Source organism: Mesitornis unicolor, unplaced genomic scaffold (assembly GCF_000695765.1).
Source record: "Mesitornis unicolor isolate BGI_N332 unplaced genomic scaffold, ASM69576v1 scaffold491, whole genome shotgun sequence".
Lineage (NCBI taxonomy): Eukaryota > Metazoa > Chordata > Aves > Mesitornithiformes > Mesitornithidae > Mesitornis > Mesitornis unicolor.
The window spans coordinates 150,591-167,236 of NW_010165574.1; the positions used below are offsets into that span (position 1 = coordinate 150,591).

At 34.9% G+C, this 16,646-nt stretch overlaps 1 protein-coding gene across 1 annotated transcript in view; it reads left to right on the top strand.

The window, feature by feature from the left end:
* LOC104548591 (dachshund homolog 1-like) overlaps nt 1-12,915 on the top strand; it is a gene marked incomplete at its 3' end in the record, with an annotated part of 108,730 nt that extends 95,815 nt beyond the window's left edge. Inside the window, exons 6-7 of the mRNA XM_010194656.1 lie at nt 10,553-10,688; nt 12,781-12,915. Coding sequence (XP_010192958.1) covers nt 10,553-10,688; nt 12,781-12,915 — 271 coding nt within the window. The remainder of the gene's footprint in view (nt 1-10,552; nt 10,689-12,780) is intronic.
* Between the last annotated feature and the right edge of the window lie 3,731 nt (nt 12,916-16,646).

Below are 16,646 nucleotides of genomic sequence, written 5' to 3' on the forward strand. Positions count from 1 at the left end.
TACATAACCATAAATTAAAAAGATGTGGATTTACAATGAAGTGTTTTTAAATGGCCAAATAAACCTAAGATCTATTTAGAAAGTTGTGCTCACTAAAGGGTGAAATATGCAGGGTTTTTTTTAAGTCTGCATGATTAAGTTAGAGTTTTGGGACATTTAAGTAGAACCCAATGGAGACACTACCCAAGTGCTGCCGTGACTTCTTCAGTCAAGACCTGTAACATATTGTCCACAATATATTTGTAAGGCAGGTAAATACATAAACACAGGTGTTAATCTGTCATCCAGAACTCACTTCTAAATGTAAAAGCTTGCCACACATATTTTTCTCAATAATACTTTATGGGCTCAGAAACTTTCTCTTACAGGACTTTCCTACTCTTTCCTTCAGCTGCTTTGTGGTACAACATACATCTAGATTTATGTCCTCTGTTTTTGCCTATGGCAGATGAATAGGGTCATGTGGATAGAGATAGCATAGCCAAGTAATTATGTTCCTATTTTTTAATACTGAACAGGATTGAAACATAAACCCCAGCAACATAAAAGCATGAGATCATTGTTAGGGGGATTTTCTTCCCATGAACATGGACATAATGTCACTGGCAGTTTACCTGTTCCTTACTAGGCATAGTCAGACACTGTGATTTTAGTGTCCATTGAATTATATGCACTGAGTAGTTGAGCAGGAAACTCTCTAATCAGCATACTTTTTGAACCTTGCACTGGCAGTGTAAAGATTATGAATAATAACTTACACTACAATAAAAATAAATATCTTAGAGAATAAATGTGAGAAGGCCAAACCTCAGTTTCTTTATTTTTACAGGAATGGATAAATAGTGCAGTTACTCTTTCACAAAACTGTTTGTTATAAGAATCACATCTTCCTTCTTTTACTGCTACATTTTTAGACTTTTTTAACTTTTGTTTTAATTATCTTCTAGCTCATTCTTTTAACCCTGATTTTACTTAAATATTTTTTCTTGGTGACAGCGTTATCACAAGCTGATTTGAAAAGTTTGTGAATCACTGATCTTAGACCTCATAGCTGCAACCTGAAATGACAATGTAGATTTGAAATTAGAGTACAAGATGTTTACAAGTTTAAGCTCTGCTTGAAAGTTAAGAGATCTATGAGAAATTTCTATTTTGAAAAGTAAATCAATAGTAACCTTATCTAGTTAAGTAACAAAGAACAAAATTAAGTCTTAGAAAATCTGAATCTTCAAATTATAAACAACCTGGTTCCTTGGACAGAAGAATTAACTTTGTGAACAGTGCCACAGTAGATGACTTGCTGACCTTTCCTTCCAATTCACCATGTTCACAGTTAGTGCTGTTACCTTTAAACTCACAAAGCTTGAAATGCCTTTCTATTACTGGGCAATATTTCATTTCTTCATGATAAGAAGTAGGAATAAAGCTGAGATAATGTACTAACCAAACATTTTATCCTACTGTGTTCAGGAGATGAGACAAAGACAAAATTACAAGGGAAGCCTTACAAAGCAACACCTTAGGTTTGTTTGGCAGTGAACTCTGAGCTCTGAAATCTTCAGAATTATATTTCAGAGGAGTGTTGTGCCCTTTCGAACATGAGACAAACATTAGATGTCTTTTTGTAATGGAATGTTTAGATATATGAGTTGGATGAATAAGAGGAGAGCAACAACAAGCAGGGACAGCAGATTGTGACAGCAATGAATTGCAGTCAGTGTGACAGCTGTGACCTGGGGATGCTTTAGACATGAGGTGGCTTTCATCACCTGCCCATGGTTTCAAAGGCTCAGCTTGTTAGCAGTTTCACTACATCAATTTTTTTCACTCAGCGGAAAGATATATGAAAATATAAAGGACATGCCTCATACTAATAGCAACTGGAAATAATTCTGCATTGTAACTGTTAAACCAGAAGAGCATGCTAAAACCAAAAATTGTACTTTATCCATATAATGTTACTAATACTTACAGAAATAATTAAGAATAAAGCAGAAGAAACCAATAACTACAGCTGAAAAGTTGACAAGTGGCATGGTAGTTTTCCAGTGCATATTAAATATGTGAGACTATATTTTGCTAATTCTCTAAATATATCACAACACTGGTTATGTTATACTTTTTTAAAAGGTTATATCTTCCTGTTCTTCAATAGCAGAAATTTACTATTAATTTATTTAACCAAGGAAGCTGCCAACAGGTTGTTTTTTTAATATCTCTGTTTATAGGATTATTCTGACATGAAATTTTATTTTAATGTTCAACCACTTTTTAATTTTCCATCGGCAATATGTATGTGTTCCTACTGATGTAATTTAATTTTCCTATATTTTTCACCTCTGATTGTTACCAAATCAAAGAGAAGAAATAGGACACTGCCATACAGAAAAGAGAGAAGAGAGTACATTTAAATGTCTCATGTCAGAGTGGTGGTGAGCAAGTTCAGAGAGTGGACCTGAAAGGAAATGAACTCTAAAAGGAAAATTGGCAAATTCACTTCATGCAGGGGGTGGGCAGCAAAGAAAGTGAGTGTAGAAGCTTCATCTTAAGTCTTCTGTGACTGCTGTGTGAGCTATCTTGAGTGCAGAGTTTTAATACCAAAAGATATTGACCATCATAAGACATTTCAATATGGAAAAGTTAACTGATAAATTCTTTCCAGTTATAGAAATTATTACTTTTTTTAATAGGATTAGAAAAATGATTTCTCGAAATTGTCTGGCACACTTTCCTGTTAAGACAGGGGCCATAGGAAGCACCTTGAAAGTCCAATTAGACATCCGAGACAGAAAAACCTTCCACTTCATTGTTATTACCAATAAGTGGAATTTTCCTCTACCACAAACTTGAGAAAACTGCCATAATTGTCAATCTGTCAGATGTTAATGTCTTCATGCATTGAGTAAAATTATATCCAAAGCCTATGTTAAAGGACTGTCACTGAAGTTCAAAAGACATGACACTAAAATTAGGAAATACCAGAATGCCTCTACAACCTTAATTTTGACAGCATTCTATCCATGTGGCATGGTGCAATTTTAAGTTCTCCATCACATACTGTATATTTCCGCAGAGCCACTGCCTCATTCAGTGAATGGTTGGTTATTCCCTATTTGAATTTTTTAGAAGCAGTGTTTGACCCAGTGTTATTTAACATACATTACCTGAATCCTGTGTTGAATGCAGAAGTTTTCTATGAACACTTCTGTGCCTTACAGGAAATGTATTATGGAAACAGTGGTAGATACATATATGTGCCATTCCTGCAAGGCTGGGTATGCTATACCCATTGTACAGAAGGAAGTGAGACCAAAATTAATGATATCTCAGATTGACAGAAATGCCCTTTTTGAATGCCTAACCTGAAAAACGCCCAACTTTTCAGATAACCTATTATTCCTAGAGACAACTGTGCATTCAAAACAGAAATTCTGACATTACTTTGAAGTAGTGATTTTCTTGAGTGTGTAGAAAAATATACCATACACAAGTGCATGAAGGGTGAAACTATTTCCTCATTATCTGATACATGAAGTAAAATAAAGTTTTCTTCTTAGTGTAAGGAGAAATTTGATTTAATACAAACCGTTTAAATAGTGAGAAGTAATTACCATAAATACACTGGAATAAAGATAAGACTATTTATCAGCTCCTAAAACATCTACTCTTACATATTGGGAAAGCAAACATGAAAATTCTAATATACTTATGAAGTTAATATTATAAACCAAATTAACATTCAATTTTCTTTTTTATCATGACTGCAGAAAATATGATATATTAATATTATTGGTATGAACTTGTACATAACAGGGAAAATCTCCAGGTTAGTCAGAATAACTTTTTTATTTTATTTATTAATGTTAATATAAATATGAATAGGTACACTTACTGCTGTTTCTACCTTTAGTGTGAGAAGGTCTTAGGTCAAAGTGTAGCTGAATTCCCTTATTACGGCTTAATTATCTTTATATTAGAGGACACTGTGTCCCACTTCATTAATTAGTTTTGTCTATATGATGGAATCTATTTATTTTAACTTTTAATACAGTTTTTTATAATGAGCTTAGAGGATGTTTACTTTTTTTTAATAATATGGGCTCCTATGATCTGTTTTAACAGGCATGTTTCTGAGGAGCAGTTTGAAGCTAATAGCAGCCATATGCTTATATGAATTAATTTGTGTCATGTAAAATAGATATCAGCAGATAACACACGACACAGAGAAGGTAGTACAAATTTTTCTGTTTGACAATTTGCATATTCACATGTGTAACAGGGAACTATGTATGTGGTTTAAGATTAATTCAATACAAAATGGCCATGAGGCCAGGTACAATGGATGGGATTAATTTTGCTGTCTTCGAGAGAATAATTCATTGAACCTTTTTTAGATAGCTACTTTAGAGTAAGGTGAGTTGTACGTTGGGAATGTGAATGTATGGGTGAAAAATGAGCCTAAGGTGACTAGCTCAGATGTAGACATTTGTACTGTAGACAACAACATTTAGTCAGATGAATTCTTGGTGTTTGGCTGGATGTATGCTTTGGATTGACTTTGAGGGGTGAATTCCCACTGCTGCTTCTTAAGCTGGATTCGAAACAGTCCACACCTTGGATGCTGCCCAAGGTTTGTCAGAAGAGCCAGGTTCTTGATATTGATCATCACCTGCTTTTCTTTATTTGTTTATTTGCTTGTTTGCATTTAATCTCTGTAATGGCCCGATCCTGTGAAACTCACTTCCTGGCTAGGTCACTGTACTTCGTGAACTGCCCATGATTTCAAAGAATTTGGTTTTCTGTTGTTGAAGTACAGTTAAAGGATTACTTCGAAGTCCCTGATTTGGACTCCTTGTCAGCTAACTGCTGCTGCTATTCCCGATAATCCTATACTAAACAGGGCAATAAAAATCAAGCGAATCCATAGTCATCTTGTCTGTTGATCTCCTTCTACATTTTATGCTGTCAGTTACCAGTATTGTGATGGGAACAGCAGTGTACAATCAATGAAAAATTGCAGAGGTAAAACTAAAACGCAAATCAAATTAGCTTAAATTGGTCCAAAAGAGAAATAAGTTCAAGACATTCAGAAAGCGATAAGAAAAATTCTTATGCACATTTAATGATTAAGTTCTTCATAAGAGGTAGATCCACTATTTAAAACACTAGCGCAATTAATGACAGCACAAAACATTTGAACTCCTGAATTTTGATTTGGATTAGAAACACGTCTATAAGAACAGGGTGAGGAAGATGATGTGCATCAGTAAGAAGTTAGCAAGGTCTTGAGCAACCTAGTGATAGTATGCAAATAAGGTAATAGAAATGAAAATTTATAGCATTCAGTCAGTTTGATAACACGCATTTTATAGTAGTGATTGAGGAATTTAGGAAATAATTATTAGCCCAATTCATCTTGTGATTCTTAGGACTAAACATTAATTTGGAGTCTCAGAGCATTTTAGGCTAAAGCTGAAGGAAAAATGAAACTGTAAAAGCAAAACATCCTGTTTTCAGAGAATACAAGAGATACCCAAGTAATTAATTTCTGACACTCATTCAACTAATACAATGTCAAAAAAAAGTATGCCAATTTACAAGAAGGCAATTCCTAGAATACTTCTCACACAAGTTCAAAAGTGAGGAACTGAAAAGTAAGAAGTCTTATGTTTTGCTTATTGTGATAGAACTTATTATAACTCTAGCACAAAAAGGATTGGAAGCCAGATACCTTCCCAGAAAGGTCAGCATATTATAAACTATTCCTGATTAAAATTAAAATTTTAAAATCAGTAGTGTACAAAACCGTGTATGTCATATATCCTTTCCCCAGTATTAAGTTACTTAAACTACTGAGAAGTACGATGCCAAAAATAAGTTATTTTATCCTCTGCACTTCAATGACATAAAGCACAAACTTTGTTAAATGAGTTCTACACTGAAGAGCATGAAGACAGCTGAATAGTTTTAATAGCAATATACCTCTACAGCTATACTTGTTTGCATGCCTAGAGCTCGGTCCATGACTAAAATTAAAGGATGACTAAGCCCAAGAGATGAGTCTTATGGACATGCAAACTAGAACAAAGGAAAAAGCTGAGAATGAAAATTTCTGTAGGAGAGAAATACACAGGAGATGAAGGCAATACATGCATAACCAGTTGGTTATTGGAAGTAGGCATATTCAAACTTTGTCAGAAAGATTCTGGAATTTTGTCACTAAGAAAAGGAATGGCCAAAAATGTTTGTCCAAAGACTGAGGTGGTGAGAACCTAGAAGATACCACATCCTTGTCTATCTTCTCAGAAGCAGAAGGATTAATCCTAGAAATACTACCTGAGATGTCTTATCTTGGATAGCGATATAGGGACCAACAGCTGAACTGCATCAAGTGTACATCTTGGTATATTTTTGAGTAAGACTTTTGGTAATGAGGCAGTTTTCAAACAAGAAAAAACCCATGCTGTTGGAACAGAAAGGAGGCAAAAAAGAGATTAATATTGAATAAAGTACCTTTGTGACCTGGTAAGGAGAAAAAGACATATATTACATAGAGAAGAAAGCATTTATGGTCTTCTGGATACCATTACTGATATATGAAGATAAATCTTTCTAGGAAGTTACTTAAAAGGAACTTTTGGAATGAGATCTTACAGTATGGCCTTTATCTATTCCAACAGTTGTTTGAAAAATGTACAAAAATCTTCATAAGTACATCAAGACACTTCTGTTTTACATTGAGAAACTTAAGACACTGTTATGTTGTAGGTGATATGTGGTATTCTGGAACAAAACTGGAGTGGCTTCTAATTCTAGTGACAACTTCAGTATTATAAGTCTCTGACAAATTCTTTTACCTATTTTTTACTAGATTAAAAAAAAAAAAGAACCCTAGTGTCACAGGAAAAATTCTGTTATTTGTGAAATGGGCTTGATATTGAGGTATGTAACTTATACTGTTAGTGGAGTAAGAGTACCGGAAAGGGCACTGCAGCTCCCAGAAGTGAAAGTTTTATATACTGTAGGAACATTCTTGAGAGAGTTATTAAATGTCAGGTTCTTAATTTCATAGGATTTCTGATTTGAATCAGATTGTGAAGAGCACTAAAATAAGAAATGCTCCAAATATGGCCCTTAAGAGTGTGTTGTCCATTGTTTAGTATAGCCTCTGGTTTTTACGCCTGGTTGAAATTCTTAACAATTTTGAAAAGTTGGTTGACCACATGTTAAATTGCTACATAGGTCCTAAATTGCTAACATTACTTTTTACTAGTGATTCCCTGTAGAAGCAAATAGGGAGGCAAAAAATGGAGAAAAAAGGTGCCTAGTGAGGATTATGTATTACAAGTGATAAATAATTCTGTATTTCTTCTTTTCTAGTAAATATGGTCAATAGAGTTTTTGGAGCTATTCAGCTTATCAGCCAGTAAGTGCAAGGATAATGTTTTTGGCATCCTGCTGCCACTCCTGAAGGCAGCAGATCTTTTGTAGGGCCTGTCTGTCAATCTGGTGTGGACATATCAAAACCCTTCAGTGGCTCAAATGGCTCAAATATGAGCAGCTGAATTGAGCCATAGGTATATGGTTTTGGAGGAGGCTCCATTGGCTTTATTGTCTATATCTCAATTGACTGAAATAGGAGACACTGACCTCCAAGGTGGGCCTCTTCATTTGGCATCCTAGATACAGTTATCTGAAGTTTCATCTCTAGCTCATGTGTCAAAACTGCGTTTAGATTACTTAGATTCAGAAGTGTTGATTTTCAAGTGAACCCTGCACAGTTGCCTCCTCATACTTAATTTTCACAAGGCAAAGTCACTCAGATTTTACTTATTTGTTTTTCTGAAGACAATGAGCTTAATTACAATACAAGCCAACATGAAGTTCTCTAGAGATACCTTTAATTAAGTGAAATTGAGTTTGTCCTGGGAGTGGACAGTTTTTAGGAAAAATACTGGACTGTGGACAGTATCCTAGGTGATTTCTATTGCCAGGATTGTAACACAATAAATTCTGTTTCTTTGCTGTGTAATGCACAAAAGTGGCATTTTGCAGAAGTTACAAAATAGTTATCGTCATCCGAGTTATCTACTGAACATGTTTTTCACGTTTCCCTTTTTGAAAAATTTTTAGGTGAAGTCTGAAGTTAATACTTTACCACAGACAAAATCCATCTTTTCTACACATAATCTCTATTATGAAAGACAGCTTATATTGATATTCCAGCACCATTAGTTTATCACTATGACTTTTTAGAGCTACAGAGTATTTAAATTCACTGTTAGTAGCATTTCCATTTATCCTAGTTTTGATAAAGACAAAAAATTGCTATAGACTGTATTATTGATTGTGGAATTATGAAGCAAGGATATAAAAAAAAATTAGGTATTAAATTAATTTATTTTCCATTTCTGCACAGTTCAATCACATGTTTTTTTAGGGTTAAAGGGTACTTTGCAAATGAATTGATAAAGCCAGTATATATCGTTTTCTCATAGAGTTTGTCCGCTGTGTTGTATTTTATGTGAATAAAACTCATTATCTGTTTTGTTTGTGCTGTAATTATATTTTGTTGTCCTGTGGATTCCTTTTGCTCTCTCTGTCTCATAATATGTGCTGTAAAAGCACACATAAATAAATAGGATAAACAAATTAAGCTGTTTAAATAAATTAATTTACTCTGCAGCTCTGTATTCAAATCTTATGTGCTCACTGGATTTCATTTTAATGAAACCCTTCTAAGAACAATACATTGTATGCCAAACAGTGAAATTATATATTAAATGAATGATTAAATATAGCGTGTTCCAATTTATACCAAATCTGTATGCTATGCATGCTTAAATCCTCCTAAATCTAAAGAAATAAATCTTCTACATTCTGAAAACATCTCCATTATAATCCTCCTCTTGAATACTCCGTTCATGGGCAAATAAACACAATCAAAGTCATAATAAGCCTAGAGCTATGATGCAGTTAAACTACCCTCATCAATGTTTTTGACTTAAAAACCCGAGACTATTAAAGTGGAACCCACTTAAATGTCTTGAAACACTGCTCTGAGAGGTCTTCTCCCGCTCCATCAATAGGCCCATTGAATCCTTTTGGAATCAGAATCTCAAGATTAGCAAATATTTATTATAAAGCTTACCTGGAACAAATTATTGATTACTATAGATGGTCATGTTGCTAAGTTTCGTAGGCATGCATTCAGCAAAACAAATATTCACCTAGCTACTGTGCATGAAAAATAATGCCTGCTGCAAAAACAAGCTTGTGGTATGAGGAACACAATGCTCTTTTCAGGAAAACTTTCAGGCATTTGCAGCAGCAAGGTTTCATATGTGTTATTAAACACATACTGATTGTATTATCTCATTACCAAAAGCTGTCAGTGAGTTAAGTGTATGCAGTTGTTTGCTTGGTTGTTGTTTTTGGTTTAGGTTCATTCTTTTCATATGGTGTCAGGATTTCAATTTTCAAAAGGAAAAAAAAGACCCAACAACCAAAAAAACACCTAGTTTAACTTTTCCAGTCCGTCCAATAGATTGCCATTACAGGAACTATTTACTGTTATCACTGTTTGATGAAACCAACCTAACTCACACATATTTTAGCAATGACATAAAGACTTGTGAGCTATTAGCAGCAAAAAGAAAACTGCAGGGAAAGACAGAGAATTTTCTAGAAAGGACTATTCTGCACTCAGCTCTCTTTGTTTATAGTTTCTGTCAAAGTTCTGTGTAAGTATTAGATACATTTATCTGCTACATATTGATGGCTCTCACATAGCAGAAGTGCAGTTCAGACTGTAACAGTCCTCATGCTCAAATGTTGAAAGCCAAGAAACATCTTGAAGTGCATTGTAGCTCCTCCTGCCTACCATGCCAGGCTTCCCCCTGGACAGACAAACATGAATGGATCTTTTTCCCTGTTTTTAAGTAGTGATGTGGCCAATGATGAAAAACACACTTCCAAAAAATGTAGTTCATTTAGGTTTGTGCTTCATAGTGTAAACAGATATTTGGACTTTCGTCACCCATGTTACAGGTATAGGTTCAGTAGGAAAATTTTATTTTCTTCATGATCTCTAGCAGTTCTGTAGGAGCTCATTGTTGAAGAAGCCCCTTTGAAATTAAGATATGGAGTAAAATTCAGCATAGGCTAAAACAGCAGTGTCTGGTCCTTATTTGCAAAAGTACAGTAAGTCAGAATGTATATTTCCAATTCAACAGCATGCTGATAGAAGTGGGGGGAGGGGGGGGGGAACAACTAAAAAAAACTCCAAAAGCTTATTTTTATTAGGAGTCCAGAAGGCAATTTAAAAGCCTGACAGGATGAGCAGCACTCAAATTTCATACTAAAATGTAAGTTCTAGTATCCTAAAATTGCTGTTTCATTTGAGCATACTCTGCAAATACTGGACACCTCAATAGAGGAAAAAATAGGTTGTAATTTCGGCGGGCTATACAGTTTAGGGAAGTGACGTTTGGAAACAGATATTTAGTTTAACGTTGTCTCTTTTCACAATTATTTTTTTCACGGGGTGTAGGAACGTGTTCCAGACAGCCCTTCTCCTGCTCCTTCCCTTGAAGAGGGCCGAAGACCTGGCAGCCATCCATCCTCTCATCGTAGCAGCAGTGTGTCCAGCTCTCCTGCACGGACCGAGAGCTCTTCAGACAGAATCCGTAGGTCACATTCTTCTCCTTGTCACCACTTTAAATTTGATTAGGTGCAGCTGGTTTTTCTAATCAAAATGTCCTCATCTTAAATAGATCTCATATGTATCATGTTCGGAAGTTCAGCTGCAATAACTATCTCCCGACATTATGTTCCCCAGTTTACAGTATCATAATATCTGATGCTACATTAACGGGTACTGATATAAACTGCCATCATGTCATATTAAACATAAAGATATGAGCTATGAAATAACAGAATTGCAGGCGGGAAGCAATTTGCTAGATTAGTTTTAGAACTGAACATATAGTGTAAACATTTTTAAAAGAAATTGAGTTTTATTTAATCTGGTTACTCTGGTTTGATTTCTAAATTGAATCTGACTTCATAAGTAACATTTTACATGGTAGAATTGCTTGGTAAAGAGAAGAATTAGGTTAAATCAATTATAAAATATGCATACTTTATACATTTTTTAAATATAAAAAATTGTGATGGTGAGAAAGATGATACAGAGAGTATTATCACATCATAGCTCACAAGGGGTAGAGTGAAGTTAAACCATGGTGTCTCAGAGTGATACCATTGTTATCAAAGCTCCATGTACAGGATGTACACGACATGGGAAAGACTTGGGATTCTATGATATTCCAGTGCAACAGCCTGGAAATTAAGGTTTTAAACAAATATTGTTTAATAGATATTAACTTAAACTCTTATTACACTTGTCCGTTCCTTTTATTATTGTTCCGTTGCGGATTTTTGTGCTTTTAAGGCATTTTTCCAGGGTGAAATTTGTCAGTAGGTGAACCTGGAGGATTTGGCACACAAATTGAAGGCCGTGAAATAATATGAAATATGTAGTTGTGTTGATTAGATATAGAAACGTGTCTTTTAGACTGCTTCCTTTCAGGCTCTCCGCAGACTCAGGAAGCTGACTCTTCATTGACCTTCAGATGAAAGATCTTTCATTGCTATGTGATGAAAAATGACTTAACAAAGAAAATAAATGAAGCCTGACCATGACTAGCTGAAAATTCTGTTTTCTTACCACTTGGACGATTCAAGAATGCAGATTAAACTGGCAATCCATATACTTTTCATTACTAAAGTTCCGCAAAAAAACCCAAACCCTTGGATTTTATTTTTTTTAATTGATTGAATATTATAATTTTTTACAACTATTGAGGACTTTTTCCATTGTTCTCTAAATAAAAACAAATAAATTGATACTTTTTTTTTTTTTAAGAAATAGTACTGTTCAGCTTACACTGCTTACTTACCAGGAGAGAGGAGTGCACATTTTTCTTCCAGTGTAAATATAGCAGAGTTCCTTAAATACTGGATCACTTCAGTAACTTCTTTATTTATAAAATAGCTCTTTTCTCTCCTAACTGATTTGTTAACATCACACCTGATTCTGAAGTACATCTGCTTTTGTGGTCCCAGGAAGAGTAAGACGACTACTACAGAAATGTGGGTTACATATGAAAGAATGCTTTACTGAAAATGGCATAAGACTCTTGCAAATACAGTTTTTCAGGTTAAAAGCATAGGGGTTTAAACACCTTATATGGGTTTCTGAGATATGTTTGAGAATTAGGGCAGTCTGAGAACTATTGGAAGCAGCTTTTCAAGCTATATGATGGGCTATATGAAAAACAGTGTTTATCACCTGGAAGGCCACAATGCTTTATTTAAGGAAGTTAAGGACTGCATATTTAGAATGCTAATATACAAGAGTTTTGCACGAATAAAAATAATTTTTAAAAGTCAGTAAATATCTCACATAGAACCTTCTGTTCTTTTCTGGATTGCTTCATTTTGCGTTTCAGTTCTTGTTAAATAAACAAGGAAGTGTTTGTAAATATCCAACTTTGTCCAAAGATACTGACGTTTTCTTTTTAAAATGAATTGTTTTAAACCAGAAGTGACAGGAAGAATGTCTCCTGCTGTGTGGATACTGATAGCACTAACTAAGTAACTTTGTAATTGTTAGAATTCTTGTGTAATTAAGAGGAAGACTATGCAAACTAAGTACAAAAGTGTATTGTTAATATGACGGCTGATTTTCTTTCTGCCTCCACTTGTGTCTGGCAGCTGTCCATCAGAATGGGCTATCTATGAACCAAATGCTGATGGGTTTGTCGCCTAATGTCCTGCCTGGACCTAAGGAGGGTGATCTGGCTGGTCATGACGTGGGACATGAGACAAAAAGAATGCACATTGAGAAAGGTAATATGGATATTGTGATTCTACTTTTTCAGTGTAAAACAAGTATTGTCTCAACAGCTAAATAGTATTATATTTGTGATTTTTTTTATTAAGATTTTTTGTTTGTTTTCCCAAATTAAATTATAACAGGTTGATAGCTTTCTTGATTCTTCTACTTTGTGATCATTGAGATTAGTAAGCAATATTTATATGAGGGAGGAATTTAATAAATATTACAAAGAAGGATAAGTGAGGAACAGCTTTACATTACTATTGTGTCTCTGACCCTTCTACAACACTGTTTAGGTATTAAGTTTCTGTCTCCATCCAGTTGACTTTAATGACCTACTTCCCAAAGGGACTGAGCACCGTGAAAATTAGTCCATGTGTGCAAAAAGGAAAAAGGCTAATACCAAGCCATTAAATTAGGGAATTGCATAAAATGAGGCTGGTACACATTATATAATGGGATTTAAATTTAATTGAGTATATAACCAAAGTGTTTGATCTAGGTGAATAGTCCACATGCACTTATGCTGATTATGGCACCATTTCATCTCTGCTGGTATTCAAAGTTAAGTTCCTGTTCAGAGTTGTTACAGAGGATTTTGGAGGGCGGGTGGTGGAATTTCAAAAGGTGCATTTCATATTATGTTTACTTAATGTATGTGAATTTTAAGTATTGTAGACTAGAAACATATTAGGGAGAGAGAGGTTGGAAATATGACATATCCTTTGAAAAAAAAGTTCTTTTTTATCAGAAAAATCAGTTCTTTGAGCACAATGAAAGGAAAAGTAAATCTACAATAGCCAGACATTGAAACAGAGCTGGAGAAACTGCTGCAGTAATGAAGATTTCAGAATAAGACATTTTGTGCCATATTTTAATAGCTATAAGATGATACCTTCTCTGTCTTGTGTTTGAGCACTGAGATATGAAAAAGAATTAAAATCTGGACAATTCTATTCTGGACAGGTGGCATTTTTAATAGGATTACCAGAAAAATTAATGGAAACAACATTTCTTTTATATAAACCATTTAGTTTGGTTCATTGCACACACAACCTGTTTTAGCTTAAACTTACCCTCACTCAGCCCCTGCAAATTGTATCCCTGCTGTGAAGTATGATGTGATCAAATAGGTTTGTTTTGAATTTCCATAGATGATTTTATTTCAGCCTTTGAAGTTACTCATTTAAGTGTAATCAGACTGGTAAATCCTGCAAAGAGAAGTACATGTTAAGATTTGCTACTATTTTTGCTTGTTATTCCGTTTTTTTAAAGGCTTTTTTTTATAGTGGTACCCCAAATGTACTTCCCCGTCTGTTGCCAGTTCACATTTTTGCAAAATCTGTTCTCAGTAAAACTGCTGATAATTCTCTTTTTTCTTCAGTCCTTGTTTAGGTCAAACCCTCTATTTTTTGTTCTTTTTTTCCCCTCTGTTCCAGCCTACTGAATTAATGGTAAATATTCATGGGCTATCTAGATTGATAGGGTATACTAAATTAAAAATTGTTTTCTGTCATGACTGCATTTATCATGTCTCTCATACCAATCTTATAACTTTAATACTAATCTAATCTGTATTAAAACAAGTGATTTAAACAATAGATATTTGTGGAGATAGTAATTACTGACTTCTGTGACTGTGAGCTTGCAATCAGATTTCCAAACTGTTGCTTACCGCTGCAAATCAGTCAGGATGCAACCATATTTCAAAATGCAAGCAAACATATGTAGGTGATGGCACTCTTACTGTTGTCACCCCGTCACTCTAATCATCTGATTCAAAAGAGAAAGAGAGGAAAACTGAAGTTCTGCATAAGTATAATGAAGCATTTAAACATTATTTTCTTCCAAGCCACTTTTGTTGGCAGAAATCTATCAGCTGCTACTAAAATGGCTTTTAATTGAACCTGGGGGAACCTGGGAAATCCTGCCTGGTGAAGAACGTCTTATCTTTTCTTTTCTTGACTCCTCTTCCATTAAAAAAAAATGAAAAGACCAAAACTCTTTGAAGTGATCTGCAATCAGGGAAAATTTATTTGCTCTCTATAGAGAATTTAAAGAGGGAACAAATTTTGAACAGAGGCAACTGATCAACATACCAAATTTTGAAAAGACTTAGTATATGTCAGAGGGGTGAATCATTTGTCTGACCTGATCTATCAGTTGGATACAGGAGAGGAAATACCATTTATCTATTATAAGCATAAAACAAAGGAGCTAATTTACCCTTTCCATGCAACATAGTGTAGTATGTTTAGAAACAGTTCTTTGGCACTTGCAAACTGAGTAACAGTTTGGGGGTATTCAGTCTTTCGAAAATCATACATATTTCTATTCAAAATTCAGCCAGAATTTTTATTAGCATCAAAAATGAATTTATTTTACTGAGTTGGTTTAAACTACCAGTAAATCTCTTGTGCAGTTTTTGGATTGTTTTGTTTTTTGTTTTTTTTTAATTTGCCCTTAGACTGTCTTCAAAATCTGTTCTCAGATTCTAGTGTGCGCAGCCTTGAGTGACCTCAGCTTCTATTGGAGTCAGGTTGTCATTATCCCACCAAAAATCAGATTAGGTTCTATGAATCTGATTCGCTGCCTATTAAAACTGGAACAGTTGCATCAGGATCTCAGTCAATATTTGTTGCAGGAAAACAGGAAGAGTTTCTGTTCTCAAAGACTATGTGTAAGCTGTGGGTGTTGGGAACATTTTCCAGCTGCTGACTCCAGATGTGGAACTTGGCCACATGTTAGGATGAGATGTTCAGGAAAGACCCAGTGTACACATCTGAAGTTCCACCCACTCACTGGGTTCCATGAGAAGAAAACTTAGGTTTCCTAAGGGTTATGCTGTGGTCCAGACAGTTTCCTAGTCTGGACTAAGAGGGACTGCGGGAGACACTGCAGAGCACTTCTGTCCAGCAGTTCATACGTAACGCAAGATGTCATTATCTGTATAACCAGAGAAGTACATTATACTAGATTTCCAGGATTTTTTCCTTATTAGAAGATAGCAGATTTTCCAAATTTACTGAAAGCAAGCAGTAGAACTGCAGATGATCCTGAGAAGGAGAAGGTAAGTTCAAGTACACAATGTTAGTTCAAGTACTTGACAACAATCATCAAAACCAAGTATATAATTTTGTAACCTGTAATTATGAAATATTTGATGAAGCATATTTGTTTTAATTAGATTGCACAAATAAGACTTACAGGAAGCATAGGAATCATTAGAAAAAATCCATTCCATCTTTTACCTTAAACTTAAGCCTCTGAGTCTTTTCAGGTACAGTAAAGTTTTGGTCTGAAGTGTTTAAAAAAAAGATCTCAGAATAATCCATGGCTTGAAAGTGAAACACACACACACACACACACACACACACACACACTCACTCACTCTGCTCCATGAAGGTGTGGATCCTAATTCCTTGCAGGCAGAAGAGAGAATCTAATTTGCAACACATTTCCTGGGCCATATCCCTAATGACTGTGCTTTGTGTAGAAGACTGAAGTATATTTTAGCATCCTCCCTTTGACCCAGACCCTGGCCATACAGTCTGCAAGGTGGAATTTGTAGCTCAGTCCTATTCCCAGAGTTTCTCTATTTACTGGCTCCAGATAGCTGCATATTATTTTGTGTTCACTGTAGACAGACTACAGGTCTACTTGTTGACTCCATTAGATCTCAGTTTCAAGTATCTGGCTTGGTTAATGTTAAGTGATGTTCACAGAATCACAGAATCACAGA